The sequence below is a fragment of the Mchenga conophoros genome, linkage group LG23, assembly GCF_057382185.1.
Source record: "Mchenga conophoros isolate Kocher_MC1m ecotype Shallow Benthic linkage group LG23, M_conophoros_male_GT1.1, whole genome shotgun sequence".
Classification (NCBI taxonomy): domain Eukaryota; kingdom Metazoa; phylum Chordata; class Actinopteri; order Cichliformes; family Cichlidae; genus Mchenga; species Mchenga conophoros.
In genome coordinates this window covers 26475765-26492849 of record NC_140547.1, presented here as the reverse complement: position 1 = coordinate 26492849, position 17085 = coordinate 26475765, and the positions used below count along the sequence as shown (strand labels likewise).

Below are 17085 nucleotides of genomic sequence, written 5' to 3'. Positions count from 1 at the left end.
AAAAAAAAAAAACCAAACAAACAAAAAAACAAAAAAAAAAAAAACAACCCACACTTCATGCACAGCTCTCTCTCTCTCTCTGTACTTCAAGAACAGTTTCCCGTCTATCCCTGAAATCTGTTTTCTGCATTATTCGCTTGCTTGTTACGCACAAGACTGTTGTTTACAGCGCTGTCGGCCGATGTTTTTTTTCTTTTCCTTTTACTCACTTCCAAAAAGAAAACCTAATTTCTGCTGTTCTATACTGAACAGATTTAAACTTTGTAAAATTATACAAAATGCAAAACGCTCAGCCGTGTCTCTAATAAAACCACTGTAACTTCAGAGGTAATGTTCATAAGCTGATTAATGGTTTTCTTTCGTTTTTGATGTACTGCAGAATATTTTTATAAAATCCCAGGCCAGGAAAATCGCCCTCATGTTTTTCTGTGTTTTATCTTCAGCTACTTTGACACAAAGGCCTCTGCTGTGACGCTCACACCTTTGATAAAGTCTTGCGAGTGTCAGCTTCCTTTTTATAGATACAAAAATATGTAAATGTACTGATCTGAATTATAATATTTCTGACTGTCTGAGGCAAAATTTCCCAGATTCAAATCAAACTGAATCGAATCGATTCAGGACCTTTTGAATCGGAATCGAATCGATTCTAGAAATCAGTGACGATACTCAGCCCTAGTCTTTAAGTAGTCTTCAGGAATAGTTCTCCAGGCTTCTTGAAGGACATTCAAAGCTCTTCTTTGGATGTTTCTGCCTTTTGTTATGTTCTCTGTCAACATGATCCCACACTGCTTCAATAATGTTGAGGTCCGAGCTCTGGGGAGGCCAATCCATGACTGATAGTGCTCCACTGTGTGTTTTTCTGTGCAGGTATGATTTTACTGCTCTGGCAGACCTTCAGAAAGCCCAGAGAACTATTTCTCAAGAACACAAATTCGGGCTCCAGTCTTTTTCATGCTGTTTACATTGTGTTGGTTAATGACACTGAAACAACTGCCAGGCAGTCATGCAAAGATGTAAAATGGCCGTAGGTCTGACCTGGCCCATGTCCACAGATGGGTTCACACTTTTGCCGATATCCACTACGATGTCAGTCCTCAACGTCTGCAAGAAGCACAAACATGAAAAGAAAACTAAAAAAGGATTCCTTTATTTTCTGGCAATATTCCTTCTGTTTGCAGCAAGTGGCATTCAGAGTCGAGACCGTTCAGACAGACCCTGTATTCTCCGGTGAGGCAATCCAGCTCCACCTCGGAGCAGCTCACTCCGTAGGTGTAGTAAGCATAAGGCTGGCCCTCCATCTTGTCCCAGTCGACGTAAAGGTCAGGACCTCTGAGGAAAAACAGGAAGATACAGTCACTTACTGCTACTTCATCCATTATGGGTGTGGGGGGAGATTTCTATCATACTTGTAAAATCCAGTCGCTGACAAACTGATCTTCTCCATAAATGCTTTATTGGCCTGCGTTCAAAGAAAAGTTATGTTATTTAAATGCTCCAAATCTAACAACATCATTCAAGGATTTTCGTACCCAGCTCTCCCAGGTTCCTTTGGGGTTCTTCTTTCTGATTGGCTCCAGTCGCTGGTACAGAATCTGGCAGGCATCTTTGACCGCCATGCCGTTAGCATCGGTACCAAAGGACGCAGCAGATGGGCAAGTGTTGGGAACGGTGTTGGTGCTGGTTTCACTGATGTAGATCTTTGAGGGCGGGATGTGAAGCTCCCGGCTCGCAATCTAACAAACAGAAAAAGCCAGACCCCGAAAGGCATAAATCTGGTGTTTTTCTGCTTTTTTGTAATAATACTGAAGCACAAATCTGGCCAAAGACAGACCAACAAAACGAAAACAGCAGTGACACAAACTTTACAGTATTTTTAATGTTCATCCTCTTAACGTCAATATCTGCAAATGTCTCAAAACTACAACCAAACCCCCCCAAAAGCCAAAAATAGTTTACTGAACATTTCTGATACATAAGCTAATAATTAACACCTGCTCATTGCAGCCACAGATGTCCCGTGGTGCGACCTGGCCGGTGAAATTTGCACCTCAAACAGTGCAACTCTCGGGAACTATTTTCAGTGGCGGATAAATTAGAATTGGTGCCCTTTTTGCATTTGTGGCAAAACGATGGTGGAAGCGAGCATAACGGGAGGTAAACCTTTGTAAGCAGGTAAAAATAAAAATCGTGTCTACCGCTTCACCAGTGTGCTGCCTTCACATGTTTTCAGTGCTACAGTTATCTCACGCAGATTATCCAAATATAATGGTGTTAAACATTAAACTGGAAGGCTCTAATGCAATATGCAGCAATACCGTTAAGCTGTTGTTGTTTTAATCCACCCAACAATTGTCTTCTTATCTTTTAAATAGCATTAAAATAAATGCATTTATCGTGTGATTCTTTAAGTCTTTTTATGCTTATTTCTTGATTTTGATGCACAAAATGATTTTATTATTTAACTATTTTTAACATATTCCTAATTTATACATCTCGACGTGCTATTTTTTTCCCCATGTACTCCATTTATATATTTACATTGTACATTTATATAGCTCAACATGTGTTTCTTATTATATTTATAAGATTTTTACATGCATACATTAACACTAATTAATTTAAGTTAACCTTTTGGAGTGCATTTTTTTTTTTTTTTTTTTAAATACACAAATACATGATATTTTGTTATATACACATTTTTTTGTCGTTTCCAGTGAGGTGCTTCACACAGTACCTGCTGCATTTTCGTGTGGACTCCCTGACCCATCTCCGTCCCACCGTGACTCACCAGAACCGAACCGTCTTTGTAGATGTGGACCAAAGCTGCAGCCTGCCACAAACAAAACTGAACTAAACAGAAGCAAGCGGCTACTGAGCTGACTGCATGCAACCTGCAGTCGCGCAGCCACAGCAGTAACAACTACAAAGAAAAAAAAAAAAAAACACAAAAAACACAAACATAAAGACCCTGAAACAGGCTCTTGTCTTTACACACAGGACTTGAGCAGAATTGGCTCTTTGGCTTCTGTAAGCTGTAAAAATCTAAGATATATTCTTGCAGTGTGTCATTCTGCAAGACTTCACGGAGTCATTGTGACATCACAGGGTGTCATGCAGTGTTGTGCAGCTCTCTCCATGCCCTTTTGCATGATCTATTACTAGATATGGCTTCTTTTTGTATGGCGCCAACAATGAAGGCAAAGTTTTTGCTGACTTTCACATCAGCAAAAACTTGTGAACATGAGCACAAAACTCAGGAAACTCCAAGCCTGCGGGGACAGAATAAGATCAGACCTGATTAAGGAAGCCATCTGAAAAGGCGATGCCATATTTGATGGGGATGATGGAAATCCCCCTCTTCTTCCAGCGGTTCTGCTCGTTAAACTGCTCGATGGCGCCACGGCGGGCACTGTAGTCAGACCGGCGCTTGCACTCTTCCCAGCAGCGCAGCAAGTTCTCGGGGTTGAACTCAAACTTGTAGTGGGTGGTCGAAGGGCCCCTGTACATGTTCATCTCCCGAATCTGATGAAGGATTTTAAACATTTAATTAGATGCTGTTTTGTAAACCCGGTCGAGCTCGTGGCAGGAGAGGTTGGGGCGGAACCTTGTCGGCGGGGCATCCCAACACCATGGCAACGTCGTTGATCATGTTCTCCACGATCAGCAGGCCCTGGGGCACCCCAAAGCCCCTGAAGGCAGTGTTTGATGGCAGGTTGGTCTTGCATGCGGTGCCGCGACCTCGCAGATTGGGGATGTTGTACGCGGTGTCCATGTGGAGGACCATCTTCTCAGCAACCTGCAAACACCACAAAATCCACTCTTACGTTCTTTGGCGTTTCACTTACATTTATCTCCAGTAGCATTTCCTTTTTCCACTTACCAAGGGAGACTCATCTACAGTGTTGCCACTGTTGGCAAAGAACTGGAAATCTGCAGCAACAATCTTCCCATCATTCATGAAACCCACCTGAAACAAACAGCAGTCAACTCCCAGGATGATGACGAACACAAGTCAACAACGCCTTTAAAACTAAAAAGTTTAAAGCTCTTTTGGTCACAACCTTTCAAAACTGAAGATGAAATCCTTTAAAGCCCACATTTGTAAACCACCAAGAAAGTAAGAAATGTAAGACAACTCTTTACAAAAAATACTGGAGCTACCGCTCAACCTCCTAGTAGATACACCTATGGTATTGATTTAAAACTCCTACATCGCTTCTTTGAGTTACTGGAGTCACAAACTTAGGCATCCACGTTTCACGCCTGCTCGGTAGAGTGCAGACAATACCACATCAGCCTTTACAGCTGAGAGACAAACACAAACCTCTCTGCAGACTCTGCTGCACCTTGGTTCTGTCTTACATCACACTGTTTGAATAATTAAAGCGCTGGAAGGCTCCCCTCACACAAAACACTCAGAATCCTAACCAATAAATAACGATACCAAGTATATTTGAAATTCAAAAGTAATTTTCTTAAAAACTAAATAAATAAAATAAAATCAAAACAGTGGGCAACACCTAAAAAATTAGAAGGTATATCCTGTGCGCTTGGTTGTACCTTATATTTTCCCAGGGTGGGATGTCGGCCTCCTGTAATGAGCATGTCCTCGCCGCGCTCCAGGACACAGCGGACGGCACGATTGGTCCTTTAAACAGTTATAATAAAAGAAAACAAAATGTAAGAACTTTCCAGCTTCTTTTTCTTTATTAATGTCTCTTCAGGCCTCAGTAACACAGGTCCAGAGAGTGAAGGTAAGCGACCCTTAGCAACTGCCAGCTGTTAAGGAAATTGCTGTATTCCCCACTAGTTGGCCAGTGGCTACAGAGATGGTGCTGAAACAAAAACCTACTTGCAATTGCTTTGGTAACGTAGACCTTTTACTTTGAAAGTGAACGGCCTCTGTCAGATATTTGTGGCTTGGAGGTTACCGACCAGCCTGTGTGAAAGACTTGCTAATCCTTTGGACTCACTTCCAAGCAGCCACCGAGGTGATAGAAGCCAAAACTGAGGTTCTGGTGACCTTCCCTCCAAAGGCTCCGCCCACTCTTTTGACATGACAAGTGACTCTGTTGGATGCGATGTTCAATGTCTCGGCAACAGCATCCTGCACAGAGAGATCCAACCCACCTGCAGCTCTGACTTGTCTTTTATGTTCAACATGTGAGCACTGGTGAGCCATTACTCACTGAGTAACTCTCAGGTTCACTGACACACACCTGCTCCGTTTACCTGAATCAAAGTTGGCCACTGAGTGGAGATGTAAACATTGAACTCCATCTCCTCGCCGACGGGAACCACCAGCATGCTCTGCGTCTCCATGTAGAAATGCTCCTGGCCTCCAATTCGAATCTCCCCTGAGGAGAAAACATGCAGAGTTTAAAAAGAAAAAGCAGACGTTGTTCTCAAACAACTTTTACCTTCATAAACCTTGTCGACAGTTTTAAAGGCTTCAGTCACATCTCCCCTCTGAAGCAAACGTCGTGGTTCAAAGTAAGATGACTTCTCGACGGCTTCCTGTCACAAAAAGTGTGACGTTGAAAAGTTTACCCATCTGCACTTTTAGCATTTTCTCCAGTGAATTATCAAAAAACAGAGCAAAACACCCCGATGTAAAGGAACAGAAACAGTTTTACTACTCAAACTATAGTATTCCCCATGATGCAGATGCTCAAAGGGTAAAAAGTCAAACCTCGATGGTGAAAATGGGATCGGGCAGGTCTTCATAGCTGATCTTTACAGCTGCTGCTCCTCGTTTGGCGTGCGCCTTTGTGTCGGCGACCACCGCACATATCATCTGACCGATGCACGACACCTGCAGATATGGTGAGTGTCGTAATTTCCTCATTAGTGTTTAAATGTGAGTAAAGAGCAGCGGGTGCGCAGAAGGCTCTACCTCGCTCTCGGCAAGCAGCTCCTCATTATAGCCGCAAAATGTGCGGACTTTCTTCCCGGGAATGTCTTTGGTTGTGATGACGTCGACAACGCCGGGAAGCTGTAGGGCTTCGCTCACATCCAGCCCTCTGTCAGACAGCAAACATCAAAATATCAGCATGAAAACACCAGAAAGAGCCTCTTTTTCCTAATGTAAATGCACTAAAGCTCGTTATTTAAAGATAATGAAACTCAAAAGCTCCAAAGTGAAGTTTGTCTATGTTGACTAGGGTGGGGCGATTGGATGAACATTAGTCCAAACGCTCATGCAAGTTAGTCGTGTTTGAGAAGTTTACCAGGGTGATTTATTTGCCCATGAGTGAGTTTGCTAAGAATGATGGAGCTAATAGAAGCAGTCAACAGAACCCCCCCCCCAAAAAAATAAAAATTTGTGTATTTTTTTTTAAAAGCACCCTCTTTCAACTGCGAGCCACTGCACCCTCTTCAGAGTGCGCCCAAATGCTTGTTGATGGAGCTGCAGAAGCTGGTGATAGCCAAGCATACTCAGCCGGATGGTGGACACGTACATACTCATGTAAGTTAGTCGTGTTTGAGTGCTTTGCTCGCACTATACGTCTGCACAAGCAGCACACTGCTTTGATTACATCCTTTTTCATCTGGCCCAAACACCCCCCCCCCCAAAAAAAAAACAAAACAAACAAAAAAAAAAAAAAACATTGGCAACTTTTTTCTTTAGTGTTTTTTTTTACGAATTAACACGACTTGACGCGATTAACAATTAAGCCAGCTGGAGCGCAGACTGACTCAAAATCCCTGAAATGTCTCCGTCAATGCATTTTGGGAGTTCGTCCGTTCTGTGCTCCAGATGGGTCGAGTGTGTTTAAAAAAAATTTAATCGTGATGACCATGCATGATTACATTGCTCCGCCCATCAAAAAGTCTGCGCATACGCGAATATATCGCCCACGATTGCTGGACTCACAATTGCCGGTTGGAATTTTTTTTTTTTTTTTTTTTTTTACATATCGCCCAACCCTAATGTTGATTGCAAAAGTGAAACCAACAATAATGCGCCAAACACTGCAGTTCCTCTAGTGACCACTTGAGGCGGACTCCAAGCATGAGTCAGTCGCCATAGAGTCCCATGTTAAAATGCCTGACTTTACAGCAGAATTAAACATCTTTACAGCCAGAGACAAAATGTAACTTTACTCCTTCATAACTGCACAGGCATGATTTTCTTTAACATCCCATGTCCAGAATATCCACCATCCCTCCTCTGCATATGTGCAAACCATCATCTGGCCCCCTGATGCACTGCCTTGTAATCTCAGTGACTCCCAATGAAAGTATTAACATCGCCAGATCTGCTGTCTGTCTTTTTGTTAGTGACACCATCTGTCTTTGGAAACAAAGCATGACCAGGAGCACACACACAACAAAACCTAGAGGTCATCGCTCAGCTATCGCCATCTGGTGGTCTTTGGATAGAATACAGGTTTTTAGATAGCTTTGCATTGCTGATGTGGAAGCCATGTTTTAAGGCTAACGTTTTAAAGGTTAAGCAAATCTGTGTCCATCTGGCTGCATTGCTCTGCCTTTCCTGTCACTTCCTGCAGCTGATCATGGTCTTCATGTTTCCTGTATGCATCCATTATTTTGCATTTCTATTGTTCGCGCAAATGTATGTCAGTCCACAGCCCTGTGGAAGTCCTGCTGACACAGCAGGAAACCTATTATGCAGTGCAAGCAACAGAAGAATCTGCTTTTTAGTGCTGCCTGTGTGAAGGGACCATAATTACTTGTGATCATGAACAAGACACCTCCTGTGGCCATTAGAGGAACTGTAGTTTTTGGCTTTTCCTTGTTGGCGTTGCCATTTGGTGCTTACGTGATCTTAGCGTGTGGTCGGGAGCTGGTGACCACCATGAGGAAGAGCTCGCCCTCTATCTTTGGGAGGTCATCGCAGTACACAGCCTCGCCTGTGGCCTGGCTGATGGCGGACCGATGCATCATGGGACGCCCTACTGCATCGTGGTTACTCTGGTCCTTTGAGACAGGCTGATGAGGAAGAGGAAGTAGTCGTGTTTATGAAGAAAGCACATCTGTTTTTGAGTTAAACCATTCTGAAAGCCATTTTGTAACCTGGAACTCCTGCAGGCCAGGTTGGATCTCTCTGGGTAAAGGTTGTATCTTCTCAGGGACCTCGTCTGTGATCACATTCTGTAAAAACACATTTAAGTCAGTTGGATTTACCACATTACCCTGCACTATTTCTTTAAAGTAGATCTCTTTTTACCATTGCTTTCAGCTTGTGCAGGACCTCCAGGTAGAATTTGAAGAGCAGACTAAGAGTCAGAGACCTACGAAACTCCACCTTCCCTCCTGGAGCTGAAGGAGGGAGGGCCAGCTCTTCCAGAAGGATGTCGTAGGCTTGGCCGAGGGTCTCGTCGTCCCACGGCCTGAAGGGAAGAAAAGCAAATCAGCACAAGGTGAGAAAGTAATGAAGTAAAGTAGAGAGCAGAAATTGAGGGGAAAACAAAGAGACCTCCTGATGATGGCCTGGCAGGTTTTGGCTGCACTGACTGTGGTCGGGCCCATCCCTCCGTAGTAAATACTGACATCCTGAACCACTCTGGAGCTCTCTGAGAACATCACCCTCATCCCGGCTGTCACGGTGGCGAAGGAGGCCTCCTTCCTCGGTGCGTGGCGTAAAGCCTGAACAAACTCCCCCTGCAGGTGAGACGAGGTGCAGCACTAGTAATCGTTTTCTCTTTAGCACATAATCTATGACAGACGCTCACAGCCACACAGTAAAATATGTGTCACCAGTGTGGAGGAGACGCAGCATGTTCTTACAAATAAAGAATAAAGTTGGTGTACCTTTCTGGAAAAGGGGATGAAAACGGAGACGACAATCTCCTCCGGCTGCAGGATGACTTTCCCAAATCCCACGAAGAAGTCCTGATTCAGGGGAACCTCTCGTCTTCCTCCTGGTGAATTCATAGAGTTCAAGTTGCAGTTTGTTTATTCATCACTCATCTTGATATTTTTTTTTTTTTTTTTGACTCACCGCTGGAAATCACGCTGACTTTGCAGTTGCCGGCAGCCAAAATGGGATTCAGGTCCGAGTTGGGGTACGCACTCACGATGTTTCCTCCCAGAGACTAAATGCAGACACATTAAACTTGTACTCAGAAACGAGAGGAGATTATAATCAGTTTAAGTTTTAATTCAAGGCTTTGAGTTCTAGTTTCTTTGAAGCCAGCCCTCTTTTTGTCTTACAGTGCCCCCTCATGCCCACAGCGAAGATATTTCTTCTTTGTCTAGCTGATTTTTTGCATGACGTCTGACCCATGAGGAAACGTTCACTATATTGCAGTAGTATTTCTCATCATCTGCAGTAGACCTTCACTGGCTGAGCTAGCATGAGAGCAGCTGTGCCCTCAGCTTTGGCCACTCAGGCACCATTTAAACAATGTTAGACCGATGCATGAAACGTAACATCTTAGGAGCTTTTTACTTTCAGTTCTATGGGAAATTTAAATGTGGTGTTGGTTTTTTGATGTTGTGCAGCAACTGTTTGACTGGTTATTGTTAACCGGTTCCTGACACCCCAGTCACAGCCGTGCGCGGCAGCTGCAGCCATTACAGATCGGCCCTGTAAAATGAGCAACGGGCTCAGAGTACCTTCTGGAATAAGTGCAGAGCACTACAGCTCAGCAAAAAAAAAAAAAAAAAAAAGCAATACTTGCACCATCGCCTCACAGCAAGAAGGTCCTGCATTAGAATCTACAGTGGGGGTCTTTCTGCATGGAGTTTGCTTGTCCTTACCAAGTCTGTGTGGTTTCACTCCGACTCCCTCCCAGAGCCCCAAAAACATGCACGGTGTTCGGTTAACTGGTGATTCTAAAGATGTCAATGTGAGCATGAACGGTCGTCTACATGTTGGCCCTGTGACATTGAAAACAGATAGATGGGTACATACATGGGCGACCGTGGCTCAGGGGGTTGGGAATCGCATCTGTAACCGGAAGGTTGCCGGTTCGATCCCTGGGCTCTCTGTCTTGGTCGTTGTGTCCTTGGGCAAGACACTTTACCCTACTTGCCTACTGGTGTTGGCCAGAGGGGCCGATGGCGCGATATGGCAGCCTCGCTTCTGTCAGTCTGCCTCAGGGCAGCTGTGGCTACAACTGTAGCTGCCTCCACCAGTGTGTGAATGTGAGAGTGAATGAATAGTGGCATTGTAAAGCGCTTTGGGTGCCTTGAAAAGCGCTATATAAATCCAATCCATTATTATTATTATTATTATTATTATTATTATTATTATTATTATTATTATTATTATTATTACAGGCTTAAAAATCATTTAAAAATGGCTTCATTCTCATGCTTTAGTCAAGCTCAACTGGATGAACTCCAACAGGCTTCTGCACACAAGCCTTCATCAGGGAGTTTCATATTTCACAAAAACAATGAGCCTTTTCTGCTCGCCCTCGGCTAAAATGCAACATGTGGTGAGAGGAACGCACCAGCACTGATGCAGTGTCCACAAAGCAGCAGTCCACGTTATTCAAACTTAAGTCTATGTTCCATAAGCAAGAAACCACAGTGCCAGTTACAAATAATATGAATACATCTCAAACAAGATGTATTAAATGTTCAAATAAATATGAGCAAATATCAACTGAGGATCCTGCATCAGGATGATGTTAAAACAAAATCCTATGAATCTTTTAATTCTTGCTCTTTGTAATTAAAATTAAATGGGACTCTTTCACAGTGGCTGGTTAGTGCTACAGCAAGGGTTAATTTAAGCGATGGAAACAGGATGTGGAGGAGGGGGGAAAATAAATCTAGAAATGAAGTAAAACACAAATAATAACAATCAATTGCACATGTGCGATTTCTCCTTACAGCGACGTTTCGGATCTGCACACTTCCCAGGTTCCCCAGCTGCCGGTTCAGTGCTCTGAACACCTCAGTCTTCTCCTCCGGGAACTGAGGAACCAGCTTCTCCAAGACAGAGTGAAGCTCAGACAAACTGCAGCCCGCTCCCACCCAAACACCTGCAGAGAGGAAGCACATTAACCAACTTTATCTTTCCTTTAAATACCTCTTGCACACCCTAAAATAAACTCATTGCCTGTGCATGAACACCAACAGAAGGCTGGAGCCTCAGCTGAAGGTGTAGGTTACCCACCCTGTGGCGTCTGAGAGACCTCGAACAGCCCCTTCACTCTGGTTGGAGAGATGATCAGCGGATGTAGGATGCCTTTGAACTTCATGTCTGGACCTTCAGCACAAAGCAAATACAGCGGGTTAAAACGATACACTTTATAAAAGCAGGAGTCTAACCAGTAATTGATCTTGTTTAGAAACCTGAATTTGATCAAATAATGACAAAGAAAAATCTTTTCTCCATTTCCACTCTTTAAATCATGTTAGAAACACCTCAGAGGGTGTTTTCTGCTGACCTATGTTGGTGTTGCCCATGACCAGGGGAGCTTTGGGATGTTTGGCCTTGAGCTGGATCAGCTCCTCCAGAGAAACCGGAGACACCCAGGTGACCCTCTCCCCATGAAAGGTGAGTGTTTGAGGGCTCGTTGTATCTGCCATCAGCTGTAGTGAAAAGGGACATTACTGTAGCATCAATAGTTTAACTGGAGCTTTAGATACTCCTGCACCAAACCAGGATGTAAGTGTGAATTTTAAAGACCTTCCTCGTGTTGCCTTTGATGACTTACAATCAGCTCTGGAGGGAAGATCAGCTCCTGTGTTGGATCCAATGGCAGAAGATCCAGTTTGTCAAAGAGCTGAGGCTTTTCCTGCAGACAAGAAAACAGAAAGAAATAAACCCGGATTAACCCCCGTGTGCCCTCATGCACCCCTGACAACCTCAGCATGCTCCCAAAGAGACTGTGGTGAATCAGGAACAATCTGTTCCAACTTCTGCAATCAGGCAGAAGGTTCCGCACCATCCAGGCAAGGACAAAGACTCAAGAGGAGCTTCTATCCCCAAGTCATGCGGGTCCTAAACCAGAACGTACAGCATTTTTACTTCATGTATATAATGTTCTCTCCCTTTTTGCACAGCGTGTCGTGATACATTTCACTGCATGCTTTGTCACATGTATAACTATGCATGTGCCAAAGAATCTTGAATCTCCTCTGAAACCTAGGCAAGGCCATCACTGAACTCCTGAATTGTCTGTGGCTCCACGTGGCAGTGTTTGAGGCACTGACTCATTAAGTCTCTGAGGTTCTCACGTGGCTTTTGGTCTGAGGAACGTGAAGGCCAATCAATGCTTCGTCCAGGAGCTGCCTACACACTCTGGCCACACAAAGCCGGGCTTTGTCCTGTACTCTGATGAATCAGGGTCCCCTCAGCATAAAGATGGACACTGATGTCCTTGAAGTTTAACTGACTGTTACACTGTTGATCAGGTGTTCAAGAGCAGTGCATAAAAAGAACAGCAACACCAAAGCTAATGGCTTGATTGAGCAGTTAAAGGTCAGAAGAATGTGCTTCATTAAAAGCAGCAGCAGTAAAATGAGAGGAAAACAAGAGAACCCCCCCCCCCCCCCAAAAAACAAACAAACAAACAAACAAACCAAACAAAACAAAAAACTCAGGTTCACCTGCTCAGGTTCATCACCATTTTTCTCTCCATTGAGGCAGCAGTTTGCAGCACCATTGGCTTGGCAGCAGTTGGCTTCCTGTTGGCATCAACGTATCAATTTGTTTATACTCGTGTTCTCACATTTCTCTCTTTTTATATAAATGTGAAAAAAATTGCCTAAATTAGAGTGTACCTGACAGAAGGTCCTGCAGCCTTCCACAATGGGTCGATATCCGGTACACCGACACAGATTACCTGAAGAAACGCCACAGTGAGTTCATTTTACTTCGATGATAAATGTCATCAAAACATATCAAAGTTTTCCCCAACAAGAAGCCGTGAATTATAAAAACACGTGCGACTCCAGCTACTCTTTGCAACCTGGCTTTGTTCACTACCTGCAGATCACACATGAGGGTAGGAACATACATCAACTACAAGGAAGGCTCTCATGCAATTTTCCCACCCTCTCTCATATTACTGTATAAAACATTTTCCCTAACTGTGATGTCCAAGTGAGGTCTGACACAGATTTTCACCACAAGTTTTTAAGAGTAACTAGTTTGCTGTCCAGGCATGAAGCCGAAATGCCACGTTCACGGAGAGGAGAGGGCCTCAAGAACACCTGCAGATGCAACTCAAGACTTAACCCTTTAAAGGCCCACCATAGAACCAAGTCCGCCAGAGCTCACTTTTTTTTTTTTTTTTTTTTCTTAAATAAACACACTGTAGTGTTTTTGGGAGCATTTCAAGTTGCTATACATCAATACAACCGTTATATCCCAAATTTCAAAAATATGTATGTATTAAGTCCATAGTAACTACATAAATTGCAAAAAAGTGCAATAAACTACAAAAAATAAATTGAGAATCATCTTTGTTTTATTTTGTTTGTTTTTCTACATATTTCTAGTTAGAGAAATTTCAGAGGTCTATCCCTCAAAACTGTAAATGCAAAAAGTTGCAAAATAGTTTCCAACCACAGGAATTTATTTTGAGTGTTTTCATAGTTTCATTTTTGAGATACACCAATTTTTATATACTCCAGGAAAATAATTATTATAATGCAAATTTGCAAAAAAACCAAAAACAAAACAAAACCGCATGTGCATCAAAATAAACCATTTCCAGCAGTGCAATTTGAGTTCTAAGCATCCCAGGAACCATACAGAAAGGCATAAAGTCAAACATGACTTTTATAAACAACAATAAATCTTATTAAATTCCCTGTAGGGAAAAACTATGTTTCCCATGAAAATGACGTCACTTCTGGTTTTGGCAGTCGATGGCGGACATGTGATAGTTCGCGCTAACATTTACTCCAGCATAGGAAGTGTTCTGAACAGCTGATCGGATCGGCAAAGCGTGTTTCTGGAATATTATGTTTTTGTTGCTGCAAGTGCTTTTTATGCAAAGCTATATGTGGAAGGAAATGACCTAGCGCAAGCTGAATGCATGAGATGCAAGTCCTCCGGTTTTATGCAAAAAAAAGAAAAAGAAAAAAGAAAAAAAATTATTCCGCTAGCTTATGTGGTTGCAATTCTACCGGGATTGAAAATAGTTATGCAAAACGGAGCGTGCCCGCTTCGACCGGCCTTTAATTAATCATCTTCAAATGTTTTTAAAAATAAATAAGCTTTACACAAAAAGTATTTGCGCAGGGATAGCAGCCTGGCACCTCCTCCTCATGCTGGTCACACACTAATGTGGAATGGCGTCCCATTCTCCAACCAGCATTTGTCAAAAGTCAGCTCAGGGTTTGCAAAATCGCTAGCCCGACGTCCCGGAGCTAGCGATTTTTCCAGTCGGGCTACCAAAATCTATCTCTGCCCTGCCCTGTCGGGCTATTGTAGGAAGGAAAAATATATGTCAATGCTTTTGCATTCTTTCGGAAATGTAGCTGGGTAATTATTTCATTGGCATCGGTGAGCCGCTGTCAATATGTGACATATTGAAATCGCGTTTGAATTTGCGCTTGTTTTTTTGCTTTCACTTTGCAATCGTGCGAACTGTGTATAGAGAGCGACAGCACTGATCTGTGAGTGATGATAATTTGTGCACCAATTCCTCTGACATCGTCTTATCAATCGTTAGCTTACTATGCAAACATGACAAGTGAAATCTCCCGCAGCAAGCTTAAACATGTGAGAGGTTGATCGCGCAGAGAATCGCCGAGCTTATGTCAGTGCGTGTGTAAAAGCAGCAGGATTTATATTTTAGTTCTGCTGAGCCAAATAAGACAGGTCAGGGTGAAGAAGTGACAGCCAAAGAAAAGCTTACCACAAAACGGAAAAGTTATGACAAATCAGACTATAAGGCAAAAAGAAAGTGCAGCTTTATGGTTTCATGGACAAAATAATTTCTGTGGCTGCAATATGATGAGCTAAATAACCAGGGCTGCACATAAGTGGTCCGCAGGTGCGCATTCGCTGTCAAAATAAAAAACGCGCACAAGATAAGAAGTTGCAACGCGTGTTTGCGTACATAAGATTTTCTGGAGGAGGACAGACATTTGTTTAGAACTCTTAAAGATGTCGAAGAAGCTCCTTTAAGCAATTACTGTGATGTTCCTCCACCTCCAAAGAAATGTCAGAAGGAGTCCGAACCACAAAAGAAGCACATATTGCTCAGTCTGCAATACTGAGCAGTAATTGCAAATTACATACTTAAAATAAACCTGAAAATCAGTTTAAAACAGCGTACTATGTTGCAAAGAGTGAACTACCACTGGCACAATTTAGCAGTCTTTGCAAACTTCAAAAAGCAAATGGCCTCGATCTTGGTTCCACTTGCCTCTTACCTGTGACTTCAGTGGAAATTTCGAATTCAGGATCTGACACAGAGTGATTCATGTCCTACACAGTTCTTACTAGGGCTGGGCGATATGGCCTAAAATCAATATCACGATAAATTGAGCAGTTGTCCATTTATCGTTATCGAGGTTGATAACCACCCCAAGTGCCAAAAAACAAACATTTTTTTTCCATTTGATGGGGCTGTGGCAGGCAGCATAGTTCCTCCAGTTATTTTGATAATATTATTCCCCCTAGACCTATTCATTGCAATTATATTATTACCACTTTAAAGGACTGTAAAATGTCACTGAAAATAAATGAAGACAATAGTAGTAAGTACTTTTAGTGGTTAAGATTTATTAACTGAACAAAATAAAAAGTGTAGGATACAATATGTAACCATGCTCTCTAAAAAAATGTGTATCCCTTGTAAACAAAATAGTTTAATAATAAATATGTTTCACATTGGCTATTCACAAAGTAAACAATGATTGTGCAAATGTAATGCCATCATGGACAAAGGCCTCTCTGCTAAGGCCTTGAGGTACTATAACTTGTAAACAAATAATGTCACAAACACAAATGTCAATTGAACACAGAAAAAACTATAATAAATACTAAACACTGCCATGTGACTAGTGAAAACTATAAACTCTTAAACAAAAACATTAAATAGTGCTGTTTGCAAAAAACTTCAATAGAACACTGATAGTTAAAATTAGGCAGGGCTTGAACAGGGCACTTCAACAAGGGGCAGCAGCAGACTTGGTATCCTGAGCGGTTCAGTCAAACTACTGTTGTAGATGTTTACTCCAGGTTCTTGCTAAGAAACACAAGCATATTGACCATGTCAGGTTTCAGGCAGGATCTGAGGCATGTCACAATGTTTCCTCCAGAACTGAAAACCCGCTTGACAGCTTTCACAATATTTGGGCCGTTGTCAGTTGTTATAGCAACAAGGTCCTCTTCACTGATGTTCCATGCAGACAGCATCGCTCTCAACCCCTGTCCAACCATCTCCCCCGTGTGATCAGATGGAAAATAGGCCGTCTCGAGCACTCTGGTACGCAGCTCTCATTTGTTGTCGATGTAATGAACTGTGAGACTAATATACGGCTCCATTGCACGGCTGGACCAGAGATCGGATGTGGCTGCAACGTGCTTAACGTATCTCAATTCAGCAGCAACCTTTTCCCTCTCTGTGCTGTACATGCTGGGAATGATAGTTTTTGAAAAATATTTTCGTGATGGGAGTTCATGAAAATAATTGACAAGAGATATGAAGTGTCTGAACCCGTTGCGTTCCACTGTAGCAATAGGAGCCATGTCTTTTGCTATGTGGTAGCCTATAGCATTTGTGATTTCTTGCCATCTTTTTGAAGTTCGCTCATATAGTTGAGTACTAGCAAATGCTTCGGTTATTGACCGCTGCCTGGTGGAGGAAGACGTTTTTGCTGGTCCTCCTACTCTCTTCTCGCTTTGAGCTTTTTTTATGTCTTCGAATTGAATCACATGGTTGTGCTGCATGGCGGAAGAGGTTGGTTGTGTTACCTTGACTTGACGCAACAGTCTTTTTGCAGAGTTTACATTTAACAATTTTTTTGATCAATATCATCCTTGTTGAATCCAAAATGTTGCCAAACGATTGATGATGCATTTTTTTGTTAACAAGCATCTCCTCTTCCTCCTCCACCAGCTCTACCTCCGTCGCTGCTGCTTCAACATTTAAATCGTCCTCCATTTGTTCACCCGTGTCTCGTCTTGTTACA

The 17085-nt window shown here is 42.8% G+C and overlaps 1 protein-coding gene across 2 annotated transcripts in view; it reads right to left on the bottom strand.

Annotated features, from left to right (window-relative positions):
• Nucleotides 1-17085, bottom strand: part of aox6 (aldehyde oxidase 6) — a 34310-nt gene that overhangs the window by 4574 nt on the left and 12651 nt on the right. The window contains exons 6-31 of one of the 2 annotated variants that reach the window (XM_085265951.1): nucleotides 12715-12776; nucleotides 12541-12618; nucleotides 11646-11726; nucleotides 11376-11520; nucleotides 11102-11194; nucleotides 10816-10967; nucleotides 8972-9065; nucleotides 8782-8891; nucleotides 8447-8631; nucleotides 8198-8360; nucleotides 8044-8121; nucleotides 7790-7959; nucleotides 5900-6026; nucleotides 5696-5818; nucleotides 5424-5520; nucleotides 5236-5360; nucleotides 4977-5110; nucleotides 4564-4651; nucleotides 3884-3970; nucleotides 3608-3799; nucleotides 3298-3525; nucleotides 2738-2833; nucleotides 1533-1736; nucleotides 1410-1462; nucleotides 1218-1332; nucleotides 1039-1104 (exon numbers count right to left, since the gene is read on the bottom strand). In XM_085265951.1, the coding sequence (XP_085122077.1) occupies nucleotides 1039-1104; nucleotides 1218-1332; nucleotides 1410-1462; nucleotides 1533-1736; nucleotides 2738-2833; nucleotides 3298-3525; nucleotides 3608-3799; nucleotides 3884-3970; nucleotides 4564-4651; nucleotides 4977-5110; nucleotides 5236-5360; nucleotides 5424-5520; nucleotides 5696-5818; nucleotides 5900-6026; nucleotides 7790-7959; nucleotides 8044-8121; nucleotides 8198-8360; nucleotides 8447-8631; nucleotides 8782-8891; nucleotides 8972-9065; nucleotides 10816-10967; nucleotides 11102-11194; nucleotides 11376-11520; nucleotides 11646-11726; nucleotides 12541-12618; nucleotides 12715-12776 (3146 nt within the window). Of the gene's footprint in view, nucleotides 1-1038; nucleotides 1105-1217; nucleotides 1333-1409; nucleotides 1463-1532; nucleotides 1737-2737; nucleotides 2834-3297; nucleotides 3526-3607; nucleotides 3800-3883; nucleotides 3971-4563; nucleotides 4652-4976; nucleotides 5111-5235; nucleotides 5361-5423; nucleotides 5521-5695; nucleotides 5819-5899; nucleotides 6027-7789; nucleotides 7960-8043; nucleotides 8122-8197; nucleotides 8361-8446; nucleotides 8632-8781; nucleotides 8892-8971; nucleotides 9066-10815; nucleotides 10968-11101; nucleotides 11195-11375; nucleotides 11521-11645; nucleotides 11727-12540; nucleotides 12619-12714; nucleotides 12777-17085 lie in introns of those variants that run through there. The other variant, XR_014890869.1, reaches the window with a different exon arrangement.